General features: G+C 39.9%; 1 protein-coding gene across 1 annotated transcript in view; it reads right to left on the bottom strand.

The window, feature by feature from the left end:
- The window catches only part of opn7b (opsin 7, group member b), a 71,524-nt gene extending 71,227 nt beyond the window's left edge, over positions 1-297 (bottom strand). Inside the window, exon 1 of the mRNA XM_052092162.1 lies at positions 210-297. Within this exon, the coding sequence (XP_051948122.1) occupies positions 210-297 (88 nt within the window). The remainder of the gene's footprint in view (positions 1-209) is intronic.
- Between the last annotated feature and the right edge of the window lie 19,892 nt (positions 298-20,189).

Genomic DNA, 20,189 nt, shown 5'->3' with positions numbered 1-20,189 from the left:
TTTTACAAAAATGTCGCCAGTCACGTAATTTTCATGAGATCAGGCTAAAGAATTATGAGATGATTGTAATGACCCAGCAATATAGTGATTACAGATTCAACAGTTTTTAGCAAGTACACTAATCCATATTTAGATTAAAATTAATTAATGAAACATTTCAATAAATCCAATTAACCGTGAAATCATATTTGGACAGTTCAGTTACTTACCAAATATGCTGTAGATGGTTCCCAAAAGAAAGTCATTCTCTTTTGATATTTTGGACAGAAACAAGTTAGTTTCAGACGAGTTTTCCATCTGCACACAAGAAGATGAGAAGCAGATTTAACATCAGTATGATATGTCCTGACTTGTCCTATATTTTTCACACCTTCCTATTTTAAAAGAATTGATCAATGAATTTCCATTAACACCAGCTCCAGTCTAAAAGATGAGAAGGCCCCAGGAAACTAGTGTTAGGCTAATTATGTCCATAAATTCCTTTGAAGTGCACACAGTCTACAAGGCAAAGACATGTAGCATGTGAGCACTGATGCATAAAGGAAATGCACAGTGTGTGTAGGGGCTCTAAATGAGACCAGTGGATGGGTTTGAGCTATACGAGTGAATTATACAACAACTGTATAACATATTCATCTGTACAGTTGTTTAAGTGGAGCATAGAAAATATTCAGATGGGAATGTACAAAGAATGAATTGCAGCCGCTGATAGTGTTGTTTATTTGTATATCGTATCTGCATTGTTTTAACCCCCACATCACTAAGGACATTATGCAAATCAGATAACAGTGCATACGCACTCACAAAAATAGTACCAAACGCAATTTTCACAGCGCAATTCCAGATCTTGCAGGTCCTTTTGAATGCAAATTGAGCAAGCAGCAGACTATTGCAATCCGATATACTTTACTGGGACTGTAAAGAATTACTCCTCAACTGTGATCCAGACCTTTAAAAATGGTGGAAGTGTGCTTGACGACACCACATATCTGAATATATGCCAGGTTATAACCAGTGTTGCAGAAGCTGTTTTGAAACTGTATCAAAACCATGGTTTCCACAAAGAAAAGAAAAAAGTTACTAGAGTTATGTTTGCTAAAATATTACTATGGTAAAACCATGGTTAATGTTTGCAATGAGGGTGACAACAATAAATTGAACACATTTTTACTCAATATACACTGAAAAACTAGGAAAACAGCCTATTTTATAAAACAGAATTGAAATATAGTTATAAACAACAGTAATACACTAAATGTTTCACTTCAAAAAAGATGAAAATAATTCTCTGGTGCATTTTGGGCTGCCGTCCGCAATTTTTAGTATCAAATGTAAAAGCTCACATTCACACATATTGTGGACTAATTGAAAACTGTTTGTCTAATTTTTCAAAGAACACCCAAAATAAAATTAAAATAATCAAATTATTCATAAACAATATTGTATGTGTTTATAATATTATGACAAACAGAATTTATTTTCTTTTTTTTTTGTCCCAATTTTGCAAACATGTAATTCTGGTTCTGTTCACTCTACCTCACTGTAACGTTGGGGTAGGATGAAGAGGATGAAGACAAGATGATGAGGCTGTGAAGAACCCAAGTGCAGTTAATTTACATAAGTGAAATCCAAAGACCGTAAATCCAAACGTGTATTAAACATAAACATGAACTTAACTTGACTAAAAAACAAAACATAAACATGAACAAGACTAGAATATGCTTGACTTGACTTGGTGGAACAATAACACGACGTACACGAAGTCATGTGATGCGAGGAGGCTAGATGGCTGCTTAATGCTGAGCTCCGCACCGCGTTGAGAGAATTATCCTATTAAACGAATATAACACGGTCAGTTCTTTTAGAGATTTATATCCTGATTAAAGTCTAATGAGTAAAACGTCGAAACAATTGAAAAACTTGAATGCTGGAGACATTTGAGATCACAGGCTCCTGAACTGCCTCAGGATGGTGAGAGTTCCTCCCCGCAGCCGTGTCCAGAGAATGAAGTGTCACAAGACATAGTGAATATTTACATTATGTTGAAGAAAATCTCGGATGATATGGGGGGCACTGACAACATTCGCCGAACTACAACTTCTGTGGAGAACAAGCTATCTGCGTTGATCACGCGAATCGATGATGTCGAAAAACGTGTGGAATTCCTCGAGGAAACAGAGAATGAATGGCAAACGAACCCGCCAGCAACTAAATGTGAACTTGATCAGTTAAAAGATAAAGTGGAGGACATGGAGAATCGGAGCCAACGAAAAAATCTCCGCTTTATCAGCGTTTCGGAGGGAAAGGAAGGAGGAAACATGATTAAGTTCATAGGGGAGCTGATCTCCACATTAATAGATACATCGGAGCGACAGATGGAGATAGAACGGGCTCTCCGAGTATTTGGCCCTCGACCCAATCCCGAGGACAGACCTAGGCCTATACTGGTGAGATTTCTAAGATCACTGGATCATGATTCGGTGTTGCGGGCTGCACAGGAGAAAAGGGAGATCAACTTTGAGGGTAATCAGATACAGATTTTCCCTGACTTTGCAAGAGCGACGCAACTCAAGGGAGAAAAGTTTAGAGAATGCCGAAGAGTCCTTTATGTTCGTGGGGTGAAATTGCAATGTTGTATCTGTCATGTTCATTGGTGTCTTTTGTCTTCGTGCTTTTATGTTGAAGTTCAGTTTAGTCCCTGTTTCCTGTTTCCTGTTTGGTTTCTGTCATGTTCATTGGTGTCTTTTGTTGTTGTGCTCTTATGTTGAAGTTTAGTTTAGCCCCTGTTTCCTGGTTCCTGTTTCCTGTTTGGTTTTTGTAGTCCTTTGTAGTTTGTTATTATGATTGGTGTTCCCTTGATTGTTTCTTCCAGGTGTCCCTCATTCTCTTGTTTGTTCCTTGCTGTATTTAAACCCTGGTTCTTTGTTCAGTCATTGTCAATCGTTGTTGATGTTTATGGATGTTTGTTCTTCACCTTTCCACCTGTTCTCCCCGTTCGTGGTCCCTTGACGTCTTCGTGCTTTTTGTTTATTTTTCCCATCGTGGATGTTTGGTTTGTTCCTGTTCAGTCTGTTTTACTTTAAATAAATACGAACTGCATTTAGATCCTTGCCCCTCGTCTCCTTCATCTACTCAGCGTTACAGTATCCAGCGACCTTAAGGCTTGAGACCAGCAAGGGATATAAACGCTTAATTTGCCCAAAAGAAGCCTTGAAGTATGTTACAGAGATGGAGCAGTGACTGGACTGATCCTTCATGTTGGATCTATGTATCTTTTTTGGTATTTATTTCATTATTATGACTCGAGTTGTTTTAGATGGTAAAAAAAAAAAAAAGTAATTTGAAATTTAGATATTTTATTTATTTTACGGCTTCAAGTATTTATACAGTATTGGTTATGTCAATTATTGAGTAGGCTAATGCATATTACGTATACTTATAGTATGCATACTGACCGGGGATTTGTATTTTGCGGCAATAGTGAGTAACAGTTGTTTGCTGCCTTTGACCTGCATGCGAGTCATGGATGTAAATGTTTGTTTGAAAAGACATTAATCGATAATTATTGGACAACTATGCGCTCTGTTCTTGTTCAAGCGCAGTTTATTTTGTTCGGGTTGGGGTGTCTGTGGCAAAATGGTACATGTATGTTTTTGATTGCTATTTTTTATTTTATTACCTTTTTGAAAGTTGGTATTGCTTTTATCTAGAGTACTGCGTCTCACCACATGGAAAGTCAAGGGGTTAGGTCATCCGATTAAAAGAAGAAAGGTTGTCTAAACTTAGGGCAGAGAAAAGGGATGTTGTGTTTCTTCAAGAAACTCACTTGTCACAGAAGGAAGCAGAGAAGCTAACAAGGGGTTGGGTTGGGAAAGTATTCTATAATGTGGGTTCAAGCAATTGTAGGGGTGTGAAATAAACAGTTACAATTTAAATGCATTAAACAAATGAAGGACGAAGAGGGGAGAATTCTTGTTCTATAGGGGGAAATGAATGGGCAGAATATAAAACTAGCCAACGTTTATGCTCCAAATAAGGATGATCCGGCTGTTATATGCAGCTGGGCAGTATGATATTGTTTTAGGTGGGGATTTGAATTTAGTGTTCGACCCAGTGCTTGATCGGAGTAGTTTGATAAGATGTAAAATGGCCAAAGCTAGAGTAAAGTTAAAAAATATGTGCAAAGCTTTTGGATTAGTAGACATTTGGTGGCTTTTGAATCCGGATGGGAGAGATTATACATTCTATTCTGCTTCTCATAAAATGTACTCTAGAATTGATTATTATTTTATATCAAAATCTCTTGTCTCTTGCTCGACCTGTTCTATCGATCGGCACCATTATTATTTCAGATCATGCTTGGGTATGTATGGAAATGACTCCATATCAGCATAGGCAATGTACTTACAGATGAAGGTTCAATTCTTCCCTTTTACAGAGATCTGATTTTAAGGAGGCTTTGAGAACTGAAATTAAAATATATGAGGAGACAAATGTGGGCAGTGTTAAGGGGTTATATTATTTAGAATGCATCATATATAAAGAAATGTAATATTAAAGACTTGGCTAATTTGGAAAGAGAAATTAAAAAGAGGGAATTGGAGATGATGAAAAAGACCACACATGAAGGTTTGAGATATTTAACGTGATTAAAATATAGGTACAATGATATACTGTCGAAGAAGGTGGAGTTTGGATCGTTCAGGGCAAGGCAGACATATTTTGAATCTGGGGACAAAGCGGGCAAGCTTCTGGCAAACTATATTAAGCAAAGAGAAATGTCTGCTCTAATTCCTGCTATTCAGTCTACTGAAAGAATAACTGTTTCTAAGTTAGAGGATATTAATTATGATTTTAGAAAATTGTATATGGATTTATACACATATACCTGTGAAACAGAGGGTGGAGATATAAAGGATTTTTTGAACTCATTAAATTTGCCAAAGTTGACAGAATTGCAGAAACAGGAACTTGATTCCCCCATTACATTGAATGAAATTGTATAAGTAATCCTTGCCTGAGGATGAATTGTTTAACCTAAGTCTCCGGGGCCAGATGGCTTTACTGCAGAGATTTTTTAAGTGCTATACTGCTGAGGTGTCTCCATTGCTGTTTAACATGTATAATGGGGTTACTTTGCCTTTAGAACCACTCGCGGCAGATATACGATCAAGTACATGCTTTCCTGGGGTTGCTGTGGGGGGATCGGTTCACAAATTGATTTTGTATGCAGATGACATACTGTTGTTTGTTTCAGAGCCCCACAAGTCTGTGCCGTGTTTGCTAAAATTATTAATTAATTTTCTAAGCTTTCAGGTTACAAAGTCAATTGGTCGAAGTCTGAAGCTCTTCCTTTAACAGCCTATTGTCCTGTGTGGTTTTTCCAACCTACTCCATTTCAGTGGCCCAAAGAAGGTATATGGTAACTTGGTATTATTTTTCCTCATAAAAATCATTTTTATTTAATGATTTAGTGAGAGTGAATATTGACCCATTACTGCAGAAAGTTTAAAATGATGTAGGGAGGTGGTCATCATTAAATTGGTCTCTTTAGTGTAAGGTGAATGTTCTCAAAATGAACATATCTCCCAAGAATTATCTATTTACTTCAATCAGTTCAACTGCAATATTTCAAACAGTTTGATAAGATAACTAAGAAATTCTCTGGAATGGTAAGTGGCCTTGGCTGCATATGAGCAAGTTGCAACAGCCGGTTGATGGGGGGGACATCCTAAACTTGTGTTTTAATGTTTAATGTGGTTTAATGTTGAGCAATCTATCCTAATACCGCTGCCGCCACTGCAATGCTTATCCATTCAAATAACCTCAAACAGTACAGTCCCACCCCATAATATCACATCTTCAATCAATTTGGAAGAAAATAGTGAGAATATTTCAGTTTATCCACTTTTTGAACACAGCTTCAAGTATTTGGATGAATCCCAAATTGCGCATTGGAAATTGGAAGGAATGGATAATGAAGGGAATAAACAAAGTGCAATTTTGGAGGTATTTACAGCTGAGACATGTGTTATGTGCAACTTTTGGTTCTTGTAGTCAAGCTCCACAAGAGGATAATATTTTGTCTACAATCCTAGCAGCATGGAGTAGAGGGCATGAGGTGTCAGCATATTACAGATTGCTAATGGATAAAGTAGGTTATAGTTCCCATTCTGCTCTTAAAGTAGTCTGGAGTAAGGATTTGAATCATTTAATTAGTGATAAGGATTGGATCAGAATATGTAAAAATTGTAAAGTAATGTCAAGGAATCTGGGAGTACGACTTATTCAATTTAAAATATTGCAGGCTATTTAGGTTTGTCTGAAGCACCCTGCTGAATGCTGGCGATGTGAGAGGGAGGACCGATACCTGATGCATGCTCTGTGGTCCTGCTCTAACATACAGGAATTTTGGTCTAAGGTTCATAACGATATTCAAGATGTGTCATAATGTTGCTTTCCATTCTGTCCAGACATTTATGTCCTTGGAGACCCATCTTCTCTATCTTATTATGAGAGGTTGGTGGTCACCAGGTTCACCATCTTTCCAAGAATGGGTTACAGAATTGGGGTAAGTCGCAGCATATGAAAAAATGTAATGTAGACTACTTGAAAAAATGTATGTTTATAGGAGAAAGTGGGATAAATACTTGACATTTATTGAAGGTACAGGATAATGACCTGGTGATGAGATGCAATATAAGAGTGTCATTAATATATTTGGTGACTAACTTTTTTTACATTATTATTTAAATTATTTATTTTTTGCAAGTTTATTTGTTTTTTAAATTTTTAGTTTTTTGTGGATTTATTCTAGCGATCTATATATAATTATGACTGACACATTTTAGATGGGTGGGTAATGGGGGAGGGGGTTTGATAAAACCATTATATTTGTAAAATGGAATCTACTGTTTCGTTAATTTGAAGGAGAAAAAAAAATACAAATTAAAAGTGAGAATCATAAAAATAACACAACGTACACAAACAGACTGGGGAACGACCTCCGTGATCGTGAGCCCAGGCAGAGATTAGGGAATGACCTCCGTGGTCGTGAGCACAGGCAGAGACTAGGGAAAAGGTGTCCTTTTCCTTCTCCTCCTTTTCTGGACAGCTGGGAGCATGGTTACGTTGAAGGTCGAGGCAACAGGCATTGGATCTGGGACAGTCGAGGCTACAGGCATTGGTTCTGGGACAGTCGAGGCTACAGGCATTGGTTCTGGGACAGTCGAGGCTACAGCCATAGGCTCTGGGACAGTCGAGGCTACAGGCAATGGCTCTGGGACAGTCGAGGCTACAGGCAATGGCTCTGGGACAGTCCTGGCTACAGGCATGGGCACTGCCTTGTTAACCATGGCAGGAATGGGACCCAGCTCGTGGAACATGGCAGGCTTTGTGAGAGTGCTGAGTCCCTCATCAGCCACTCCCACAGTGAAAGGTGAACCGCACAGTACCAGGGCATAGTCCATGAACTGAGCCAGGCTGAGGGTAATCCGACCACCTGGCATCATAGATCTGACTGGCTCACTCATGCCTTCCCAAAAAATGTCCTTGAGGGTGATTTCATTAAAGCCAACCTTGCTGGCCAGAGCACAGAAGTCCTCCACATATTCCTCCAGGGATCGATTCCCCTGGTAGAGACGCAGGAGCTGAACTGATGGGTTAATCTTATGTGGTCAGGTATTCTGTAACATTGGGGTAGGCTGAAGAGGATGAAGACAAGACGATGATGATACGAAGAACCCAAGTGCAGTAAAACATAACTAAACTAAACATAAACATGAACTTAACTTGAAAAAAAATTTAAATAAACATGAACTAGACTATACTTGACTTGGCATGGTGGAACAATAACTCGACGTACACAAACAATGTTACATTAACATTACCTGATAAGGGACAATGGCATACATGAGGGCTTAGATACACAGACAGGGGTAAACAAGACAACCAATCACAATACTGAACTAATAATAAGACAATGAACCAATGAAAACAAGACACATGAACATGGAGGGGAACAGGATATCACATGACCAGGAACACATGAAGAAACAGGAAATCACATGACAAGAAACCACATGACCTGAACAGGAACTAAACTTTAAAATAGAAGACATGAAAACAAGAACCAAACACATAAAAGTGAAACTCACTTTGAAAATCTCATTTCATTCCACTAGATGGCAGTAAGCACTAGAAAAAAGTTATTTTTTTTCTCTGTCACATTTCATCACAATATACAGATCTGAAGTGTAGGTGGCGCTGTAACGCATTTTAGCCCTCACAGATATGCTCCTCTATAGATGCTCATCCAATTTTAAGTTCATGCACCACCCTGATTGTTTCATTCAATACCTTAGCCTCTGAGTGGACTAGAAACTCAATCTAAGCATTATAAGAAAGCAACAGTGATATAAGAACAGCAATAGTGAAAAAAAAAAAAAAAAAATCTGATGATTTGTTTAGCATGCTTTTCCTTCTGGATGGCATATTTTGTTCTGTACATCTAAGATATAACATTGGATTATTCAGTCAAGCAAGCTCACAGAAAAGTAAAAAATGGCTAATTATAATTTTTTTCTTTTTAGAAAACGGTAAAAGAAGATATAACTATAATTACATAATTATTATAATTACATAAATTATATTTCACTTTGTGATTCTTTTGAAAAACTGGTATTAGGGCAACAAAAGAACTTTCATTTGATCAATGACTTGTGCTATGTGAAAGACTTTTATTTTCACCAAAATATTTCTACCCCATTACCACTAGAGAGCGGAAATTTGCGATGCAATTTTTTTGCTGCCTTATTTTGTTATTTTATGTAACATAAATGCAGCAGTGATGATTATCCCTGAAAAGTTTAGATTGTAAGCTTTCAAATGATACTTCATAGACTCACTTGACTTCCCAATGCTAAAAATAAGGGAATCATTTATTAAACCGGTTCATTTACATAAACTGTCTAAAAGACCCGATTCACTTCAATGATTTTGTTTTTCCAGCATTATGACAGAGAGAGGACATTTAGGTGAGTGTGTTTGATAATTTCTTCAGCTCCGTTGCTACGTTCACAATCCAATGTGACAAATGTAGCGTTTTGTGACGCTACAGCACTACTTGTTGGAAAATGTAGCTCATTATTGGAAAGGCAACACTATTGTAAAAAAGCTGAGCTACTGTCACGCTACTGTAAAATGTCATTAAGTTAGTAGCATCGTTATTTTTGTTAACTACTCCCAAACACTGATAAAATACTGCTCCCATGATCCAAAGAAACACAACACAAACATCTCATGAATTGAATCCAAATGACTTAAATTGAATACATTTAGAGGCTGGTTGAACTAGATTGTGGATGTTTAAGTTTTTGTGTTGAAATTCAGGTCACAATGGTGCAAATGTTTAGTGAATTTGCTATTTAGAGGCAACACAAAAACTGTGATATATCGGCACTTCCCTGATGCAATTGCTTTCTCTTTACCAACAAATTTGACTTCCTCTACTATTATCTTTCACCTGTGGGCAGCTGTTTTTATCATAGAAAAACGTATACTTGTGATATCCAAAACAAAACATTAATATTCATCCCACAAAAAATATATCATATCCCCTCCCAATGTTGGTTGCGATGCAACAATTCTTCCTTTGATATATGGATTTGTAAAGTGTTCTGTTAGGTTCTGATATCAGAGCAGGTCTTTGTAGATGTCAAAGTATGTGTTGTTTGATTGACACTCTTCAGTGAAAGCGATCACATGGGTGGACAGTGTAGCATCTTGCTAACATCTAAGTCAGTTAGTTAGTCAGGCCGCAAGTAGTGATGCATGCTAATTATATAACTAAACATCTGCATTTAATATCTCATATTGAATGTGATGATAATCTTCCACAGCCTAAAGTGTTGTTAATACATAATCTCTCATGAATGAGGTCCTTCTTATCATCACAGTGTTCACTTCCCATTTTACAACAATTACCTGATCTTGTGTTGTGCTCTGGGCAAGTTGTAGGTAGAATTAATTCTCTCAGAGAACTCGATAATATGGGATAACATGAGTTAGTTATAGATTAGTTTCCGTTGGTGTAAGCACCGTCCTACGGTTCAGCATCAGGAATCTCGCTTGAAACATCAGAACGTACCAGAAGGCAATGACGGCAGGGTAGAGGAGCATACCCCCCCCACAACAGAATGGGACCAAAACTGGTGATATTTGGGTGGTGGTGGGGGAAAGCAACACGACATACAACCAATGAGACAGCTGTGGGACCTTATAAGGCATAGGCAAGATAATAATGAGATGAGATGCCGGAATTGAATGAATTAATAATGTAATGCTACTACGAGTCCTCTAAGAGAATTATCGCTTAGGCTTCCATTACTTTAATTGCATTATCAAAATGAGTGTTTGAGCAGCAGTTGTTTTATATATCAAATAAATATATGTATCAAGAGTGTGCTAGAATCACCCAGTCGTCAAGGTAGTTGAGTAATGCCCACTTCCCTTAATGGGCAAGTGCTGCCTCTGCGACTTTCTTGAAGACGCAAGGGGACAGGGACAGGCTGAAGGGAGGACCTTGTACTGATACACCCGGCCCTCCGTAGGAAGGGTCTGTGTCGAGGTAAAACCGAGACATGAAAGTACGCGTCCTTCAGGTTGACTGCCGCAAACCAATCTTGATGCCGGACGCACGTCAACATGTGTTTCTGCGTCAGCATCTTGAAAGGGAGTCTGTATAAGGCCCGTTCAGAACTCACAGGTCCAAGACTGGCCGCAACCCACCGCCTTTCTTTGGCACGATGAAGTAAGTGTTGTAGAACCCAATCCTCAACTCGGCTGGAGGAACAGGCTCTATTGCCTGGTGCCTGGTGAACTGAATCGTGTAGCCAAGTCAGATGGTCCTGGCCAGCCACCGCAACGGGTTGAAAAGCGTTAGCCACGTGTCCAAGCACCGGGCGAGGGGCACTAAGGGGACGATCAAGTGTGACGTACCTGGAGGTGGGGCCTTGCGGTGGGAGGGAGCAGGCAACGGCACATTGAGGAGCGTTGCTTCAATCCGATGGGGTTGTGCTGAGGAGATGCTCAAAGCACTTACCTCCTTCCGTTTACCCGGCCTGGGGCGGGTAGGCGGCAGAGGAGGAGGTTCTGTAGCAACGACCTCTGGACTCTTCACCACCTGCCAGCCTGAGGCACGTGTGTGGTGCAGTTGGGCACGTGAAGGCGGAGGGTCCGCTTTCATGGGGGCCCGACTGCAGATGCTCGGTGTCTGATCACCGTGAGATCGGTGGTTGTGGGCACCAGTTAAGTGACCTAGGGAGTGAGGAAACTGCTTCATTTGCGACAACATGGGTACTGCAGCCCGTTGGGGGTGCGGCAAGGAAAGGAAACTAAAGATTCTCTACCGGCCCTCCTCCGGGGAATGGAGTGGTCTGGATACAAGCTCCATGGCAGACGTCTCTCTCCCTGGGTTGCCCATCTCTGGAGTGCTTGGGAGCCTTCTGGGTCCGGGAGGTGGTCTGATAGATGGGGGTGTCCGCTTCCTGCGGGAAGCTCTACGCTTGGGCTGAGAACTGGATCCAGGATGGGGCGGAGCTGCCTGGGGTTTCACCAGCATAGGAGGATGCCCTCGGCAAGCAGACAGATGCAGGATCTTGAGCCGCGGCGGGCAAGATGTGTTGAATGGCCACCATCTGTTTCTTCACCATGGAGAACTGCTGGGCTAAGCCCTCTATAGTGTTGCCGAATAGGACAAACTGGGAGATGGGGCGTTGAGAAAGCGAGCCTTGTCGGGGTCCCGCATCTCGACCAGATTCAGCCACAGATGTCGTTCCTGGACCACGAGGGTTATCATCCCCTGTACGTGTTTATGCACTGTGACCTTCGACCCGGAGGCCGAGGTCGGTTTCCGAGCGCAGTTCCTGAAGCACATCAGGACCAGGACTACACAAGTGCAGATCTCTCAGCACTTTGGCCTGGTGGACTTGCAGGAGGGCCGTAGCGTGCAGGGCAGAGGCGGCTTGTCCAGCAGCACTGTAGGCCTTGGTCGCCAGAGACATCGACCTACAGGCCTTGGAGGGGAGTGACGGTTGATCCCGCCAGGTGGCGACTCGCGATGGCCCGGGTCAGCATAGCGGACAGCTAGGCATCGGCCTCAGGCTGGTCTGGCACACCTGTAGGCACTAGCTCAGTCGAGTCTGCCAAGATGCTCTCTGATGCAGCGGCGAAACACTCATCCAGCTAGGGGGCTCCGGGAGAGTCAACAGACTGGCAATAATGCGAGCTGGTCTCATCTCGGAACCGGACGGGGGCAAACGAGCATGCTGGGTAACAGGTGGTCCGCGGTGATTTACCCGGCGAAACCACGCCCATTAAATTCGCCAACTCTCATTGGCCTTTTCACACGTAACTGAGGCTCTCAAGAGAGACCTCTAGTGTCACTACATCGACAACGTTGAGTGAGTGACAGAAGGGGAATCAAGGTTACACTCGTAACCAAGATGTTTTTGGTAATGGATGCCATTAAAAAAATTAGCTATTTAACTATTGTAAATGAGAAAACCAATGTAGGTAAGCTAGTTTGATGAGGAAAACATTACTGAGTGCACCTTATAATTTTTCTTTTATTTATTTATGATTTTTTTTAAATCACATCCCGTTTTTTTATTTATTTTTGTTTTATTACCATGAGAATGTTTAATGGATATTCAAATTGAATAGTTAATATACTATATCACTGAGAAAGTAAAATAACCATATAAAAGTCTAAGTATTATTAAGTAACACATTTTAATAGTTTGTATTTACAACAACACAAACAATAATTAACCATTCATAATGCAGTAGTTATGAGAATTGACTTATTCCACAGGTTTGTAATAATAAGCTCAAATTTAATTAGTAGTAATATTATTTCTATAAAAATCCTAAACATGATATAATTTAAAATTAACTAAGTTAACATTATAACCCTAAATAATAAGTAAAAATAAATAAAAACTAATGACCTATGAAAAGCTGTCAAACATTTGTAGCACTGGGGCAGATACAGAATCTTTTTTTTTTCTTCTTTTTTTGCCACTGGTCTGATTTTTTTGCAACCTAGGCTTTAGTCCTCTTAGTATGTGTTTGTCTGCTCCTAATAGTATGTCTGACCTTAGTATGATATGGGGCCCTCAAAGTGTTACCATGTGAAATTTGGGGTCCATTGGAGCTCAGGGAGCGAACTCACGTACAGTTTATACCATTCATTTTCACAGTGGGTCGGTGGACATGACTCCGAAAGGTCCAAATAACTCCAATTTGAAATCTCTTGCTTCTCAGGGGCCCCTTAGACAGTTTGCAAAGTTTCAAGTCTGAATGACTTAGTTAAGTGCTTAATTGGCTGACTTGTGTATGAAAAGTAACTTTTTTCTGTATAAAAATTTTATACAGAAAAAATATACAGAAAAAGTACTTCCCAAACACTGAGGGAAGTATATTTTTATATGTTGTTTCTGAGGGCCTAACGATGAAGCATTCGAAGCCCTCAGGTATTAGCTGTAGAATTGCATTGGTTTAATGGGCAAGTACGACATTTGGGAAAAAAGGGTCAAAACGTCGTAGAACCTGGAAATTTGATCCCCAAGGGCCCCCAAATCAGGATCTAAAATTTGGAGGCTCTAGACATTTTCTGATTGCATTTTGTCTAAGCTCTAGACCTTAACTTAACACCCAAATGACTTTGCACAGGCCAAGAGGGCTGTGTGAGCGATTCTTGCATTAAAGCAAAAAAAAATTGTCGCTGAAGTGCTGCGCTGATCAACGACAAGCGTCTGAAGTGAAAAACCTGTTCACCAAGAGTGTCTTCGACGGCGATGTGGGGAACTCTTCACCGCAACACACAGGGGAGCAGAAAGCCTCTCGGTGCAAGTGCTGAGCACAGGCAATGAGTCATCTTGTCCACGTCTCACTGAGAATTTCCATCCACTCTAAGTGTATATCGACGGCGAAGCAGAGAGGGTTCCAAGACTAAGACAAAGTTTGCAGTCTTGAAGGAAGAAAATTCTGAAGAAATGGTGACTGAGCGCAGGGCCATGTATAGGCTTATATAGGGCTTATATAGGCCAACTGCGTGCCTGAAGGGGCTGGGCTCAGACACCTTTGCCAATCAAAGGATTGGCATGATTGTATAAGGGTTTCAACAAGGTCCTCTAAGATGGACTTCCCCATAGTACTTTTGGCACTGTCGAGTGAAATAAATCGATAGGGAACTTGTGTTTTCAGTGACACAAACCTGATTAGGGGTGCTCACTCTCCTATTGCATGATATCTACTTTTTCATAATTTTCAAGATTTACCATGCATTGTAGGCAATGTTGTCACAATACCAATATGTTATTAGTCTGTACCTACACCAGTGAAATTGAAATGTTCTAAAACAAAGAACAACAGAATCAGTCAGTAACACTAAGAAAACAGTGCTTAAAGTTTCTTACAACATTAATAAGAATTCAAATATTTCTTCCTCTAGCTCCTACAGTCGCCTCTCTCCCTCATATTAATTAGGGATACATGATATGCATATGCGGTGCCCAATATATATATAATCAAAATATAATGACTGATTATGCAGTTACCACTGATATTTTAGCTGATAATTTGTTACAGTTTATTTTGCATGTGGCTGAAAATCTCGGACAGCCTGCGGCTGCAGGCTCCTTCATGCAGGGACTCGGCCTCCTTAAGCGACAGTGCAAGTATGCACACAAAGTGTGTCTGTGTGAAAGACAAGCTAATGTCACTCTGTGAGGTATATTTCAAAATCTCTGCAAACTTGTTACATTGTTTTGGAGCTGTTTTAGTCATTTGCTGTAAGTAATGACATGCCATTTCCCATTTTCTGTTTGTTTCATGAGGCAACAAACCAAAACGGAACATGTTAATTGGGGACAATCATTTTTATGTTTTACAAATATGGGAAGCTGGGAAGCAAGGGACAGAGCCAAGATGTACCAAAAGTGGATGAATTTATTATACAATGACTTAAGTGGTATGGAATAGGAGAAATAACTACAATATATACAAAAACGAAGTTACCGAAGACCAAGTCCGGTGGGAGAAAAGGGACATGGACGGTGCCAAAGAAAATAACTAATCAAAACAGAACAAACTGACTTCCTGATTGAAAACCTCTAAACTGTCTAAAGAAAGAAAAGTAATCTTCAGCATCAATGACGCATTATATAAGCTATTCTAACTATCCTAGAAATAAAACATCACAGAGGGTAATTGCCCCTAAACCTAGTGAATCTATACAAAAACACAAATCCACACAATGTATGTCACATTGTACCTGTCCTCGTTTACCTATTTGTGATGACATGGAGGTTTAAAAGTAACAAGGTCGAAGAAGTTGGATCACACAACATGAAAATGGTACAACAATAAGTGATACTTACAAAAGTGAGTGAATTAACAAAAACAGAGTTGTCAATGATATCTGTAAGCAAAATGAACAAGTAACGAGTCAGCCAGTAATCAAGTCAGCTCTCACTCATGTCAGCTTTGGTGCACGGTTTTATAGTCTATGAGGTCTACTCTGATTGGCGAGAGTAGGGTGATAACATTGCTCGGTTAACAAGGATTGACAGGATTCCGGACCAATGGTGAATATCTGTGAAGATGACAGCAAAAAAAGAGCGAGAGACAAAGGAGAGAGAAAACACAAACAGACATACATGCCGGTTCCATACGGGAACGTAACAATGCACAGAAACCAGTAATGTAGTCTAGGGCATACGCAGTCATATGCCATATGCCCACCTATCGTTCATAGGATATTGCATATGCCCACCTAAATGATATATATGATGATATATATGGCCGCCAGAACAAGAGTAGGCTTTTGACCCGGAACTTTTTCAATCTACTAACGCAATGCCTCAGCACCATTGAGTGAATTTATTATTTTTTTTCTAGCAGCGGTAGGTTGGAGCTCAACTGATTACACTGGCAAGACAAACAGTCCAACTAAGCTGATCGACCAATCCTTCATAAATTCATAAATAAAGGAAAAACCTTCAAAAACACAGTATCCCCACTTCCTCAAACACTACTACACCATTGGTTGAGACTTTATGACTGATGAGTCATGACTATTCGATCTGTATGATGTTTTTACTTATACCCATTTTGAGTGTTGTGTTCACATTTAATACGTTTTACAGTGAAACTGTCACTGTTGAGTGCTGTAAATAAGTGTCTCTGAATGAGATGGCAAGCACAATTCCACACATACATAAGAAACACAAACCACCACTGCTCTCGCAGTATGACTGCTAGAATAAATATTACACCATATTTAATAAAATTTGGGTAAGTATTGTGTGTTTTGTTGTTTAATTTTCATTCCATTTTGGTTTAATGCATTATTTGTCACAAACCCCGCTCCCTTGCTCCGCCCCCTCGAGCTTCCACGCTCGTTCCGCCCCCTCGAGCTCGCACGCTCGTTTTCTCCCTCGAGCTCGCACGCTCGTTTTGCTACCCCGAGCTCGCACGCTCGTTTTGCTCCCTCGAGCTTCCACGCTCGTTTTGCTCCTACGAGCTCTCATGCTCGTTAGCAGGTCTCCCTCCTCGGGCTCGCATGCCCGCTCTCCTATCACCAGTATTAGTTTCACCCGCACTCGTCCCAATCACTAGATCATTAGTTTCACCTGTACTCGTCTTATCACCCCTTTATTCGTTACACCTGCACCGCTCGTTAGTTCCCCTATTTATATCACAGCACATTCGTTTCACACCCGTTGGTTATTGTATTTAGTTTCCCGTGTCTTTGCCCCCCGCTAGTCTCGTCTAGTTTTGAACTCCTCTTGTCCTCCTCTTAGCTTGCCAGCTCCCATTGTTCCCCCGTCTTTTGCTCCCCACTAGTCCCGTCTTGTTATTCTTATTCTTATTACCCCGGCTTTGACCCCCTACGCTCTCGTTGACCACTCTCTCCCGGATTTGCCCCTCCATTCTATTCTGATTCCCCGGCTCCGACATCACGCTCCCCTTTGACGCCTCTTCACTGGATTTGCCCTGTTTATACTGTTGCCTGCCTTTGTTGCAATAAAACGCAGTTTTGACTCACATCGTGACTGTCTCTTCTTGTGCGGGTGACATATTACAGCTATTTAAAATTTATTATTCTGTCTCCATTAGTGGAGCATTAGCAGCAAGTCCAAATTCCAAGCTTTTAAATGACAAATTTTTTAAATGAGAAGCTTTTAATGAATAATACAAAATTCAAAAAAACTTCAGCACATTTACTCTCTATTTAAAAGTGCACTCAGTCATTTTTTGAAAGATGACGAAGTGGCTTACATTGACTTACATTGACACCTAGTGGCCTGGATCCTGCATCATACAAACTTTGTAGTTTTCAGTTACCAATGCCATTGTAGAAATGTCCTATGAACAGTAAACCAGGATAAATTTTAACCCATGAATGGAAGTGTCCAATAATATGGCAGTTACTGAGATTAAGTGAGAAGTAATCAGCTGTATTACTGAACACTTCATCTCACATGAGTGGTCATGATTTTATACATATGTTTCAAAATTACTATTAATTTTTTTAGAAGTAAAACCTTTTAAATGAGGAAAAAAAATTACTGAGTGAAACTTTAATCACATTTATGTGAGTTAGAAATAACCGATATTAAAAAGATCTCATAATTTTTCTTTTCTACAGGATGCTCAGATAATTTGGACTGGATGAATTTGATGAGAAATGTCCTTTCATATAATGGTGATTTTTCTTTCCTAAGGAAATTTTCAAGTTTCATTCATAAGATAACTATTATGGGACTCTTATGAAAGTTGAAATAAATCTACATTATTTTAGCTGGATAATGATAATGATAATGAAGAGTAATGAGTGAAAAACAAAGTCCAAGACATACATGTAAGGGTAGAAGAAGAGGTTAGATGAACACAGATAAAAGCTTGCTTGAATATTAAAAGACCAGAGAAATCTGGGAGATTTAAATTAAAGCCAATGATGACAAGGGACTGAATTTATAACAATAAGCCTGATTATATAAACAGGACATTGGCGATTATCTCTGTCCCTGAGAGAGCATATGGGAAGATTTTCATTTCTTTAGCTTCAGTATCACCACCAGCTCCACAGAAACATACAGAAATGAAGAGCCTGTATCCCCTCAAGCTATTGTGTTTATATTAATTATGTCTGCTTTTATAGAGTTTTCTTGCACTGGACCCTTCCACCAGCTGCTCTATGAGAAAGTCCTTGTGCAGATGGGCTTTTACAGACAAAACCTGATCACCGGCTGTCCCTTGACAGCCTGCCTTCAAAACATATGGACTTTTGAGGAAAGAAAGAGATAAAAGCAAAGCCATGTGTTTTTTATGTGTTGGTACAGAAGTGTGCTGGCACGTGTCCTTTCAGGAGAAGATGTGTGCAAAATGACACCACATATTTAATATAACAAGCCATATTTACACCTGGTATTAAAGTCAATATAAAATCTAAATGGACCCTATTTGCGTCCAACCAGAAGTGCAAAAAAGCAGAAAATGCAATGTGATAATCAAGTATAGACAGGTGGCGCATAGGCAGGACAAGAAATATATTGCAGTGTTATAAGAGCAGAATAAATATGGCTATGTAATATGAGCAGTGTATGAACAACATGTACAGATATGTGCAATGAAGTAGCAGTGACATTTAAAATAGTAGTAGAATAATATAGATATATGCAGTGTATTAGCAGAATATATAGTAAGAAAAACAGAGTAAATATGGATAATCTGTATGAACCATATAGACAGATATGTACAGTATGTACAGCTATGTGCAGTGTGGTAACATTATAAGAGCAGTAAAAATAAGTGTATGTGCAGGATGGATAGTATGAAGAGAATATGGCTATGTATAGGTGTAATTACAGTATGTACATTTAAATAAATAAAAAGAACAGAATGGGTGGGATAGGGTAGTGTCCCTAAGGGGATGATTATTTTTGACGTACCCGCTGGGGATTCGCAGCGGGGAGGAGTTTGTAAAAACGCGCAAAGTCGGCATCAGCAGGTAAAATCCTGGCCCAGTGTTGCCCGCAGCCGGCTGCCTCACGTGTGTTTTAGTTCTGGCATTAAAGCACTGGGCCGATCCGGCTCAACACAGCTGGGGCAGAGCAGGGCACTTGGTCTGGGCCTCTTCTGGCAATGATTTGGCTTAGATTGATCTTTATTAGGCTGCATTATGTCTGCCATAAAATTAACATAATTCACCACCTGTAATGTCTGATCATTTGTAAAGTGCATATTTAATGTCCTGAATTCATCATACAATGCCTATTTATTTAGATATTATCAATAAACGACTAACCTCGCACACCTGAGAAGCAATCGATAGGTGTGTAGAACACAAGCTTCAGCAAAGTCAACTGAACTGAAAAAAACCCTGCACACTATCCCAGCTTTTAAGCAACGTTTCGGTCACTCGACCTTCATCAGTCATTTACAAACAGAGAGCAACAGCACTAAATTTAAAATATGTTATGACCAATCAGCACATCTGATGACCATGACATCACAACCAATGACAACCAATAAAAAGTGAATATCTAGAAAACACCTATAAATACAGAACAGAGAAAAACATCACGTATACAGCAGCTCAACTCCATATAATAAAATACACCTGTAAAGGTAACCCTCACCATTACATACAGATCCTTTTCTTTCATATACACGCACCTAAAGGATTATTAGGAACACCATACTAATACTGTGTTTGACCCCCTTTCGCCTTCAGAACTGCCTTAATTCTACGTGGCATTGATTCAACAAGGTGCTGAAAGCAGTCTTTAGAAATGTTGGCCCATATTGATAGGATAGCATCTTGCAGTTGATGGAGATTTGTGGGATGCACATCCAGGGCACGAAGCTCCCGTTCCACCACATCCCAAAGATGCTCTATTGGGTTGAGATCTGGTGACTGTGGGGGCCATTTTAGTACAGTGAACTCATTGTCATGTTCAAGAAACCAATTTGAAATGATTCGAGCTTTGTGACATGGTGTATTATCCTGCTGGAAGTAGCATCAGAGGATGGGTACATGGTGGCCATAAAGGGATGGACATGGTCAGAAACAATGCTCAGGTAGGCCGTGGCATTTAAACGATACCCAATTGGCACTA

The sequence above is a fragment of the Xyrauchen texanus genome, chromosome 25, assembly GCF_025860055.1.
Source record: "Xyrauchen texanus isolate HMW12.3.18 chromosome 25, RBS_HiC_50CHRs, whole genome shotgun sequence".
Classification (NCBI taxonomy): Eukaryota; Metazoa; Chordata; class Actinopteri; order Cypriniformes; family Catostomidae; genus Xyrauchen; species Xyrauchen texanus.
This window is presented reverse-complemented; position numbering and strand designations above follow the sequence as displayed.